The sequence below is a fragment of the Corvus brachyrhynchos genome, unplaced genomic scaffold (genome assembly GCF_000691975.1).
Source record: "Corvus brachyrhynchos isolate BGI_N302 unplaced genomic scaffold, ASM69197v1 scaffold23, whole genome shotgun sequence".
NCBI lineage: Eukaryota > Metazoa > Chordata > Aves > Passeriformes > Corvidae > Corvus > Corvus brachyrhynchos.
Window position 1 is genome coordinate 10794782 of NW_008238983.1, and position 12838 is coordinate 10807619.

General features: G+C 37.7%; 1 protein-coding gene across 3 annotated transcripts in view; it reads left to right on the forward strand.

The window, feature by feature from the left end:
- SEMA5A (semaphorin 5A) overlaps positions 1-12838 on the forward strand; it is a 298126-nt gene that overhangs the window by 176771 nt on the left and 108517 nt on the right. For all 3 annotated transcript variants that reach the window (XM_017738722.1, XM_017738723.1, XM_008637204.2), the window contains 2 exons: positions 664-799; positions 4104-4308. In XM_017738722.1, coding sequence (XP_017594211.1) covers positions 664-799; positions 4104-4308 — 341 coding nt within the window. The remainder of the gene's footprint in view (positions 1-663; positions 800-4103; positions 4309-12838) is intronic.

The following is a 12838-nucleotide window of genomic DNA, read 5'->3' on the forward strand; positions in this document are numbered from 1 at the left end:
ACTATGCAGAATTACTTTATTGCCTTGAATATCACATTTTCAAGGCAAACCCAGGAAATTGTATGTTTTGTCCAGCTGCCATTTATTGATGTTTATTTTTTTAACATGGTATCTTGTATGCAGTCCAAGTTGTTTTCTCTTGATGGGTTTCTGGAACTTGCATTCTTTTTGCTGTACAACATCTCTTGGAAGACAGGATTTTTGTGGGCATGTCTTGTCCAGGGATTCCATGGGGTCTAGAGACATAGCATACCTTGAAAATCCTTATTTGTGTCATGCAGTCATTTGTTGTATGGAAGAAACTTTATTGAACCCTGAGAATAATGTCTTCCTGAACATTGCAACTAGAAAAGAGGTGTCCCTAGTGCATGTGATTATGTGTGGAAGTATAGCCTCGCGGTATTAGAGCAGCAGCAGAAAGTAGGAAGTTGTGAGTTTTTCCCCACACCAGCTTCTTGGTAAGGCCAAAAAATATTTTAAATGCAATGACTATGCTAAATCAGCTCATCATATATCATTATCTTGAGATATCATCTCCTGGCTGATCATATATGCTTCATTAATTACTTGAAGTATTGAAGAGTTATTGCCTTTTTATTTATTTTTCAGCAAACTGGCTTCTTAATGTTATTACCTAGGTTAATGTATTTATTTCTTTTGCAGGAACAGCATAGCAGCCTCAGCAGTTTGTGTTTTCAATCTGAGTGCAATAACTCAGGCCTTTAATGGACCCTTCAAATACCAGGAGAACTCTCGCTCTGCTTGGCTTCCATATCCCAATCCTAACCCTAATTTTCAGGTATGGATACGTGGGAGAAGTACAATATTTTATGTGAGCTTTCTTCAAAGTACTGTATGGTTCATAATTTATGAATCCAGTTTTGCACTATGTTGTAGCCTAAGACCTTAAAAACCCCTAAATTTAAAAAAGTGCTTAGGAGACCCCCTTATTTCAACATACTTAATTTTAATTTTATCCTTCCACAAAATAATTTGGATTGAAAACCAGATATACTTTGAAGGGTAGGAGGAAAAAGGCTTAACTTCAATCTTCTGTCAAAATAAAACACTATAGTTATCTGTCAAGGTGACGTTAACTCTTGTCTGAACTATGATCAAACTGCTATTCTGTTTTACATTGTATTTGTGCTGTTAGGACCTAACAAATGGAACAGTGTCTGTCAGAAAAAAGAAAGTGTGAGGGAGGTGGTAAAAGAGGAGTGGTCAGAATTTTATATATTTTCATGTGCAAGGTAGTCCACACTCCTTGAAGAGTCAGATTAAAAGAATTTGCCATGTGTTGTGCCCCTCATTTGAAGTTGTTGGCCTCAGAGGGTGTAATAATCTGCAGCTGTCTGACAGTATAAAAGCAGTTAGTCCAAGGTGGGTTATTCAGAGGAAGTCTACAGAAAGAAAGGGGCATTTCAGTAAGCAGATATCCATTGTTTTCTTCTTTTGCATGGTCGCCAGTCCTACTAGGACAATTTCAATGAGTGTGCTTCTTGCAAGGGAGATGGAAAGAAAAGCAGCATTAATTTAGTGATTAAAAACAATAGCTTTTCATCAAGGTGCTTAAGTGTATTCACCTTTATCCACATTTCACCCTCCCTTAATCTCAATGCAATTTTGTAAGTTCACTTCTTCTCCTGGAACAGCTTTCCCTAGCTTGTAAGAGTCATAAGATCTTTTGCTAGCATGAAAAAGAATCACCCATTGGGGATCATAGGTAGTTTTAATTACTTCCTGATCCATGCAAATGAAGGAAAATAAGGCACAGGTTACATTCTAGAGCCACAATACCTTTCCTGAGTGGTATGTTCGGCATTAGCCAAGTGACAAGACTCTATTTAAGTACGCCAGAAGCCTGCAGAAGTGAGCTATGTTTGTATACAGCTTTTTACCTGTTGTAGAAATACTTGAATTGTCAAAATAGTCATAGGAAGAAGATCTAAGAGAGGCTAAATTTTTGAAGGAGAAAGCCTGAAAAAATTCTTGTATGTAAAAATCTTATCACCTTTCTGACTAGTAAGCACATCCAATAAAACTTATTAAACTCCCCCTACAAACCTTGCATTAATGTGGTGTTAATTACTGTGAGAACAGCCCATACTGAATGGTACTTACAAAGAAAGATGACAGTGTGATGGCTGTGTAAAAACAGTTTAAGTCTCTGCTGTACTGTTAGTGCACGTCTCCAAGTCCCAGTCAGGACAGGTGTTGAAATTTATTTCTAAGATGGCCTGGCTGATTTTAATAAAGCTGGTACTTCAATTTACAAGAACAGTGACAACAGTTGTATCATATCTCACTGAGCCACAAACAGCTTTGAAGGCAGAGCTAGTGTTAAAAGTGGTAATGTGGCCTTTTACAACAGAATATCGAAGGCAATTGATGTCAACTGATCTCTAGGTATCTCTAGTGATGTACAACTTCTGTTCTGTTGCTGATGCTGCTTTTTACTCCCTTGTAACTTTCTGTTACATTTCTGGCTCCATAACTGCAGCAGTGATGCATACTAGAAGCTAGTCTAATGCTTAGAGCTAGGTGTAACCATTTTTTGTGACTTGATGGGGCTTTAGAGTACACACTTCACGTAGATGAGATATATTCCTTGTGTGAGTCATTGGTTTCCTTCCAAGAAAGGACTTTTCTTCTGTAAAGTCCTTAGGATAAAAGGTCAGAAGTTCTGTTTGTGTAGACTCAGAAGTAGGTTTGTCCTCTGAGTATTTAACCTACTCAGCAGCAACAAAGAGAAGCATGTGATTTGAAGGAAGATTACTGCTATGTAGATATAGTTTACATCAGACATTGTATTTCCAAGTCTGGATTATATTAATGAAATACTTTCCATGTTAGAATACTATTGGAGTCACAGTTTTGAGGAGCATTATTTTCATCAGAGATCATTGCTTTTCTTTTTAGACAGAGCAATGTCTATCGTAACACCAAGGACCATTTGCATTTCAGTGTACTATGAGTGTTCAGCTGGCATTTTTCCTGCTTGATAGATCCAGATAACTACTTCTATGTCATGGTTTATTTTTTTCACTGGTCTGACATACAGAGCAAGTAACTGTTTCCTTCCAGTTGCTAATTAGTCATTCTTCATCATCTGATCTCCCATTAAGAAATAATTTGACTTTTTTTAGCATTTGTGGATTTGGAACGATCACTCAATTTTGGATTGAAAACACGGTAATAATGAAAAAATAACTGGTAGGGTTTTGCACACTATTATTTTGCTTGTGCTGTAATTCATGGCATAATTTATGACATAGTAAAACAGAATGAAAATTATGACTTAGTTATGCCTTTCACATCACCCAAATATTTGATAAATATTGTGAAGCAGTGCTTTACTTCTCTGATGCAATTATGACTGAGTAAATATGTGAATGTTTATATATTCCCATGCATTAAGAAGCTTTCTCTGTTGTGTCCTCAGAAGAACACAAATATGTTAAAATTAACTCCCACTTATTTTGCTTTGTTTATTTGTGTTTGAAACTTGTCTGTGAAGCTCGTGGATGTTTTCCTGTAAGAAAAGAGCCCAGTTTTCAGATTTAAAATATGGTCAGTTTCAAAGGAAAAAAAGTCTTTGCTGTGGATAATATTTAATAGAGCTCTCCCCTGTCCATTTTTGCTACTTAAGACAGAGTCCTAAGAAGCTTCTAGAACTGCATGTTGTATGTCCACCTGGGATTCCTGTCAGACCCTGGCTGTGGTAGGACTTACTTGTCTTTAACACTGAGGTCTGTGAAAATTATAAAGAAAACTAGTCAGAAAATAATTTAGTTTTTTGAATGGTAGTTCTTCTCCTTCCTGCCCTGTGAATGTAGGATATAGCAAAATATTTCCATAATCCACTTCTGCTGGTCAGTCTCATGCCCTTCCATATTGTTTAGAATTAGGGAGCCGCAGGAAAACTGAGCTTCCTCAATCCTTGGACAGTCTGGTTAGCACCAACATGGGACCTGGAAGTCGAATTCCACATTGTCATTGCAAGATACACTCTTGCTTTTATTTTCTTGTGCTGTAAATCAGAGAGTAAATCTATTGTTATTGTTAGCACACGTAGTCATGTTACTTTTCTGTGTTTACAGTGTGGCACCATGGACCAGGGTTTGTATGTAAATCTGACTGAGAGAAATCTTCAAGATGCACAAAAATTTTTCTTAATGCACGAAGTTGTTCAACCAGTTATTCCAATTCCTTACTTCATGGAAGACAACAGCCGATTTTCCCATGTGGTTGTGGATGTTGTGCAGGGCAAGGACATGCTTTTCCATATCATCTATCTTGCCACAGGTACGAACTCTTCATTGCTGTCATAACTGCAAATGTTTATGAGGTCTTTGGGTTTTATGTTCTGTTAATTACTTATGGAATACGTGTACAGCACCTTGAACATCAGCTTTTCCTCTTTGACACTATCACTTTTCTATCTTCTACATTTTATGAATAGATTAATTTAGCCATTACAATGTATTTTATGTTATTTTTTGAACTTAAATTTTGGTGTCTGTTTCCTATTCTCCTTTGAAATTGTAAAGCTTGCGTGCTCTTGAGGGAGTCAAAAGCTGGACATTCTACAAACAGGACTTCTCAAGTTTCACTGTCTTTTGTTCTTTTTACTTAGTTGAGGGTACAAAGTAAGGGCCCAAGATAAGATTGTTTAGGACCCTCTGATAAAGAAGTAATTTCGTAAATAGCAAATACAGTTACTGCTATTTCTATTTCTGAATTTTCTGCTCAAATATATTTTATTAACTTTCCTTTTCATCTCATTTTTAAGACATCCATTATGCAGTTTTATACCCTGCCTTATTATTTGCCCATTTATATGTAAGCTTAGCAGTGAAAGAAAAACAACCCTCCACCTTATATTGCCTTGGTTACAGCTATTGCCTTCTTGGTTCAAAATTTCATTCTTAAAAACAGCGAGGGTGTTGGAGAATTGTTTTTGCAGAACAAGAATGCCCCCAGCTGAGATTGAAATAGTAGATTGGACTAATGTGTTTAAAGCCTCATGGCATAAAACTTAGGACAGTTCTTAAATACTTGGGCCTATGCACATTAGTCGGGAATAGCTCATCAAAGCAATGGTTTCTTAATGTTCAGTTTGTCTCATTGTGCTCCTTGAAAGCTAGGAAGTAACAGAAAAGCTTTTGATAGGTTAAAACTGTGCTTGGATTTGACCAGTTCTAGTCAAAACAGCCTGCTGGTTGGTAAATCAGAGCATTTTAAGTGAAATCATGCTGACACTAAATGATGTTTGTATTGTAGAGGCCTCCTGATCAAACCTGAGTTACAGAAACATGCACAGAATTGACTTTATATGAAGAGACTATCACTGCACTGTGGGATATTTACATTATTTACAGTTTTGGAAGCCCCAAGAATAATTGCTGTTGTCATAATTCTGATTGTCTTCAGGTTTCAGTTTCCCTTGGTGTGTTACCTTTTATGTTTGAGTCAGCAAATGAGGATCTGAAATTTTACGCTTCACAGTTCATTAATAAATTGTGTTCAGGAGTGATTCTGTGTTCTTTTTGTGCTGCTAAAAAAAGATATTGCTCCTATGCTCCTTGTGATCAGTGCTTGCCTTTCACTTTCATTCTTCTCTGTACGTCTGGTTTTGATCATTCATGGAAGCAGGGTACTTACCTTAGCTGGATCTTTAGTCTAAATTCAGCACATGCTTTCCTGTAACTGGACAGCATATGTTTTATAAGTGTTAGAAAGCATATGATAAAACCCCCGTTCTATTCTTGAAGTTTTCTTGATGTAGTCAATTCTATTTCACATGTATTTCACTGAACCACAATGGATTTTTGTTAACATTACTTCTACCCCAATTGAGTGTAATTATTAAGACTTATTTTCTAAGAAATATTAATACTCACTTTTGGTAGAACTTGAAATTACCACACATGTTTATATACAAATACCACAGAAACAGTGCATAAATGTAGTTTAAAAATCCCAAGATGTACCAAATTACATGGACTAATATATTTATATATTAAGATTCTAGGAGAAAGGTGATACTTTGCCTTCCTTGGGGTGCAGATTATAATTCTAATTTCATTATATTGTTAATTGTGCAGCATCTTATTTCTCCTGACCTCTGCCTTTGCTTACGTAGAAGCTGTGGAGTGGTTAGCATGGAGTTTTCATCGGAAACTGAATATGATAAAAGATTACTGAGAAAAATGCCACTACTTCTGTTAACAACAGGAACTAAAAAGCAGTGGCCTTAACTTTGAAAATAAACAATAATTTTGGGAACAAACCAAGTTTAAGGCGCTTGAATTTCCCCAATGTCCGAGTTTACTCCCACATACAATGTCATCTACCCCAAGCTCTTAACGTCATAAAGCACGTGTATGTTTGGGAGAGATGAAAGACTGGGCTGACAGTTACTACCACTCTGAGAAATGTTGTTGTTGTATCTTTCCTGATTTAATTTATTTGCATTATTAAAAGTGGTGGTAAATTAAATTTGGAATTAAATTTTTACCATGATGCTCCATCTTCAAAAAAAAGACAAAGGGATGAAAGCTGACAAGGAGAAAAGGCTCTGGAGGTGCTAGTTGACACCTGGCTGAACATGAGCCAGCAGTGTGTCCAGGTGGCCAAGAAGGCCAATTGCATCCTGGCCTGTATCAGCAATAGTGTGACCAGCAGGACCAAGGCTTGATTTCCCCCCTGTACTGCCCATTGGTGTGTGTCTGCACCTTGAAACTTGTGCTCAGATTCAGGCCCTTCACTACAAGAAGGACATTGAGGTGCTGGAGAGGGTCCAGAGAAGGGCAGTGAGGCTGATGAAGGGTCTGGAGCACAAGTCCCATGAGGAGCATGGGGTTGTTTAGCATGAAGAAAAGAAGGCTCAGGGGGGACCTCATCATTTTTTACAACTGCCAGAAAAGAGGTTGTAGCCAGGTAGGGGTCAGTCTCTTCTCACAAGTAACAAGTGTTAGGACAAGAGGAAGTTTTCCAGGGGAGATTTAGATTGTATACTAAGAAAAAATTCTTCACTGAAAGGGTATTTAGGCATTGGAACAGGCTGCTCAGGTAAGTGGTGGAATCACCATCCCTGCAGGCATCTGAAAGCCATATAGGCTCAGGGACATGGTTTAGTGGTAGACTTGGCAGTGGTGGGTTAACAGTTGGACTTGATGATCTTAAAAATCTTTTCCAAGTTACACAGTTCTATGATTCCATGACCTGGGGAGCAATGGTCTAGTGGGCATTCAGTCCCTGAGAAAGTCAAGGAGCACACCTCCTTGGAGCACACTTCTCTGGGCACATGACGGAGGAAAAAGTGATTTGGAACATCCAGAAAGGGTTAAGCTCATCTGAAAATCTCATTACTTTCTGTGGTAAAATGCATGAGGAGAGTAGTACGTAACTTTAGCAAGACTTTTGACACTGTCTCCCACAATATTCATATATCCCAATGAGAATGTATGGTCTGTATGGGTGAGCAGCTGGATCTATAAAAGTTGCTAGAATGTCAGGCTCAGAGGGTAGTTTTAATGGGGTGGATAGAAGTGATAAGGAGCCAAGTACTGTCCTATTTGACATTTTTTAATCAGTGACCTGGAGGAGGAGAAGGAGCACACTCTATCATGTGTGCAGCTGACACCCCACTAGGGACCAGGAGTTACGCTGGAGGATGTGCCATCCAAAGGACTGAAGGGATGCCATCACTGCAAAGACAGCCAATAGCATCTTGGGCTGTATTATCAGGAATGCAGCCAGGAGATCAACTTGTTCCCCAGTTTTGGCCTCCCCCAATACAAGAAGGACATGGATAACGTGGAGCAAATTCAGTGGAAGAGCACCTTCTGTTGGAGGCTGGAGCACTGTGCCCTAGGAAGGAAAGCTGAGGGATCTGGCCTTGTTCATCCCTGAGGAGAAAAGGCTTTGTGGGGAGCAGGATGCTGGTAACATCCTGCTAATACCTACAGGGAGTTTACGTGGAGAGCAGTGGCATGCTCTTCACACTGGTGCGTGCTGGGAAGACAAGAGACAACACACAGAGAATTTCAGACTGCATATAAAGAAAAACTTTCTCACTTCTAGGACAGTCAAGCAACAGGTTGTGCAGTCTCCATTCTTGGAGGTTTTTGAAGCCAGAAAGCGACACAGTGTATTATAGCTAGCTGTCTTTTGAGCAGAAGGTTGGACTTGAGACCTTCTGATCTCCTTTCCGATCTAAATTATCCTGGGCTTATAGTATGCCAGTATCATGTCAAATTGGTTGGGCTGAATTGCATTTTTATTCAACAGTGTGGTAATAGATGTCATTGTACTTTCTGCTGCCTAAAGGAAAGTGCATTCAACTCTGATGTAAATTCTGTCAGTAAGCAATTTGCACTTAGCAGTGTAAAGCAGGATGGACCCAAACTATGCTGTGAGAGATGTACACCACATAACTTTTGTAGTTATAATTCATTCCAACGTTCTTCAAAAATTGTCTTTTAAAATGCACAAAGCTTCAGTGGAAAAGTAGGCATACAGATTGGATTTAATACGAATGAATGTTCTGCTGTCTTTGTTATTCAAAGAAAAAATCCCATTTTTTGAAACAGATGGCCAATAGTTAAGAGAAAGTTCTCTCTTCACTCCCTCACTTACCCACCCTGTTGTTAGAATACAAATACTACAGGGGAGAACAACCCTGGGAGTATAAAAGTATAATTTAGTTTCATTAAACCTTAAATAGATGTAGTATTACTTTAGGAGAGACTGGGAGTAGGCAAACAAATGCATTAATCTGCTGAGTCAACAGTCTTCATTTCCTAAACCTTTGCCAAGTCATCATTCTGCTCGGAGATTCTGGTGTGCTAGGACTTAACAACTACTGCTTATATAAAAAATGCACTTTGGTACTTTGGAGAAACATCTTAATCTTTCACTATACTGACTTCTAACACAGAATGAAGGGATATATCAATTCCTGCACATTTTGTGCTGCTGGCTTTGGGCAAGAAGAAATCACTGGAACAATTTTCAGTGATTTAGAAAGGAAAATCAAGGAAAGCATGCACAGATATTCTGAACTGAAAATCATCTATAACAATACATGAAAAGTAGAGCAAGCTAGAGAAACACTAAATATTCTTAAAACTCTTCAAGTTTGAAAGGCCTCTTTCTTTGTAAAAAAAAAAAAAAAAATCAATGTCATAGTTTGTTTCCCTCCCTTCTCTCCCTTCTCCCCTCTCTTCATATTTTTTTCCTCCATTTTATTTCTTTCCTACCCTTTGCCTAGGTGTCCCATGGTTAAAAATGTTTCTGATATTTTTTTTTCAAAATAGGATGCTGCAACAAGAGCAAGTAGCCCTTATTCAGAGGACTTTTTCAAAATATATTTATTTACTCAAACGAATAAGAAAATTATTAGATAGAGTGTCTAGCTTGAGGGAATTATGAAAAAATGAACTTGGGACTTCAGAAAAGGTAGTACTTGCACTGTCTGGTGAAAAACTTTAAAGGTCATCCTTAAAAACTACTTGGTAAAAAAACTCCCATGTTTTTTCTGTTCTTCAATCCCACTGGACAGAGTATGTCCCCTCTGTATCCTGAGTAGAAATGGTATATGCCCAGTGGTGATCTTGGTTATTGGGATTTATAGTACAGCATTGATGAAATTGTGGTGTGGCTGACCTAGTAAGAAAGTATGAAACCTCCAGAAAGGTTTATGGTTGGCTACATTGCATGTCTCTGAAGTGGATTGTTCACTGAAGTGAACCACAATTTTTATGCCATAAATCCAGGTTCTATCTGAGGCTTAAAGGTCACTGGAGGATGTTAACAGGTTTCCAAGAAGTTCTAAAAATTTCAGGTAGCAATGCAGAGAATAATGATGAAAATAATTCTGATGAAACATATACAGCAATTAGAATGAAAAAGTGAAGAGGTTTCATGAAGAAATTTCAAAAGGTATTTTTAGAAAATGCAGATGGAATTTTCATACATTTTCTTTTAGAAGGCTTAAAAATGTAGTAAAACTCCACAAAAGTAACATTTTTTCTCATGAAGCCCTGAAACTGTAGACTATACAGAAACTAGTCCCAACCTAATGAAGAGATTTGGAAGTTTGCATGAAACTCAGTTTGGGAATGCCATCATAACAGTTTGTATTTCTTCTGTTTGTCTTGCTAGATGGGAGCAGAGTACTCCTGATTTGAATCCTCTGTTCAACCTGATGCAAAGTACTCCCTGATTTGATTCCTCTGTGATTTTTGTTACAGTTCTATCTTGTACATTTTGGTTTTGTCATCAGTATGCTACATTTTGTTCTAGGAAACAACCCAAGGCCTTAGCGAGAAAAAGGCTGTGTGCATGTTTTTACTTAAAAATCTCTGATGAGATACTGTCATTTTCCTGGCAGACTGCAGCTTCTGATCAAAGTGTGCAGCTTTCACAGTTTAACATGCATAGTGTCAGAATATATGTAGTATCTGTGCAGTTGCCAACCTGAAAGCTATAAGCAAATATATATGCTTATATCTGTTTCATACGTGGTGAAGAGAGCAACAAAGCTTTAGTTGGCTGCATTTTTTCCAATTTGGTGCTTTTCCTGACTACATTATCTTAAGTGCATTGAGGTTCTTGGAAGTAATCTGTAGATAATTTCTGTCGAGAGGAAATACAGACTTTTCATCTCCGTTAAGAACCACTTTCTTCGTCTAGAAATTACAATATAAATGCAATAATGATAAGGACCCAAGCAGTTGTAATTCAAGTCAGAAGTCAACTGTGAAAGTAATAGGTAGTCTATTTGTATGTATTAATTCTTTCTAGCTCAGAAACAGGGGAATCTGAGTATACATGGATGATGGGGCATATACACTGTGGCACACAGTTGTCACTTTTTAAAACCATTTCTCTTTTGTTGTTACAGAAAACACAGTTGTTTTGTTTTTTATCCTTTTGCTTTACAAAGGTATAGTGCGCTTTTTCAGAGTTGTAAAGCACCCTGGCAGTGGTTTTAAAACCATTTCCCTGTAACTTGTTACCCTTCTGGCCTTAGGCAATGTCATTTTAAGATGCTCGAGGCAAGGATACTCATCCTGTAACTTTGATCAGATGCTCACCAGTTACCAGTGGAAAACTAGTGCATGTTGGAAGACACCAGTCTTAACAGCAACATGGTGATCTTTAACATTTGTTTCAAAAAGTCAAACAGTAAACCATAACATTAATAACCTTCCTCTCTTCTGCTTTTGCAGTGACACCTACCTCTGATAAAGAAAAACCATAGCTGAATTAATACTTTGTTTATATTATTAATCTTTTCATGAAACATTTGGCTGCAAAGTTAAAAAAAAAGATGTAAAAGATTGCATGGTTTTGTCTTGAAGAGTCTAATGTTCACTCTGGGATTTATGCTAGCTTTTCAAAGGCTTGCTATATATTTCTGCTAGCATATTTATGTTATTTTCTATGTAATATCTCTAAAGGCAAAGAAAGATAATGCAAACCTTCATTGTTTTTCTATATCATTTAAATGAAGGAATGTTGATTTTTCGCTGCCTTGTGTATTGTATCATCTGTACTGGGCAAAGTGGTTTCAAAATGGTGCTAAATGAGAGTGGCTACATCTAAAGTAAAGGCTATAGAGTTATAAATGATACTATGGGGCTCCAGAGGATCAAACCCAGCATTTAAAATGTCCAGCAGTACTGATTTCCCTTGGCTTTATCACTATGTATAGAGATAAATCATTCTGCCAGATCCAGTTGGTGAGCTTTCTTAATAAATAGATGGCTCTAACTAGAGCTGGTTAAATTATTCATTGACAGCAATTTATATGTGAGAATTGTAGCCCTTTATTTGGTTCACAAATTACCCAGCACTTATTTGTAGTAATTTTTTGTTATTATAATCAACCCATAAATAGGTCATGATTTTGATTAGTTTGTTGCTTCTATTTGCTCATAGTGTTTGTTCATATATTAGTTATCATGCTCATGACTTGCCTGCTGCAAGTAGATGGTTTTCTGTTTTCTCAAGGGACAAATTTAAGAAGAGAAGCCCTTTCTTGCTGTTCACAAATTATCATTACGTCTTTATAATTGCCCAGCTCTGTCAGATAAAGACTATAAATAAATGTCCAAAGAACATACGGTGTGTGCACTTCTGTGCTGCCACTGGAAATCAGAATTGCTGCAAGAAGCTACTGGCTGAAGAACAGCTGGCTCTGCTTGCATGGGAGTGAGATTAATGTGTGGGCCAGGGAGGGAAACAGATTGTAAAGAGCTGGAGACAAAGTCTCAACCTTCCATTAAAAAAAGAACAGCTCCTCTTTATCATAGTTATGCTGAGCTTTGAAATCCTGTTTGACTACTTTATAAACTTAGAATGGCCAAGTAGCCTTTCCTTCTTCCTATTTTTTTTGTTGCAACTGTCACCTCTTGTTCCTGGAAGAGAAACTAGACTTCACAACCCCTGTGTTCATTTATTGTTATCTAATTCTAATGCATAGAATGTGAAGCTGTGAGCAAGAGCTTATCTTGCATGGTGCTCAGTGTTGTCCTGCTGTCTCCAAAGCAAAGATCTATTATGATCTATGCTTACCTTCAAAACCCTCATTTTGCCCCAATACTTTGCAGTGCCAGTCAACAGGCTTGGTCTTAATTTTGGAAACAGTGTTGGAATTAGCTTTATTTTGGGGTGAAATTTGATCTTTGTACCAACTGTGTAGCCCTTGTATGAGTACACAGTACTCAGGACCCTTTCTGAGAGATGTGGGGAAGAAGCTTTCCCTTTGAAGAGACTTAACTTTGTCACATGTTGCTGAGCATTGTGAACTTCTTTAGAATGA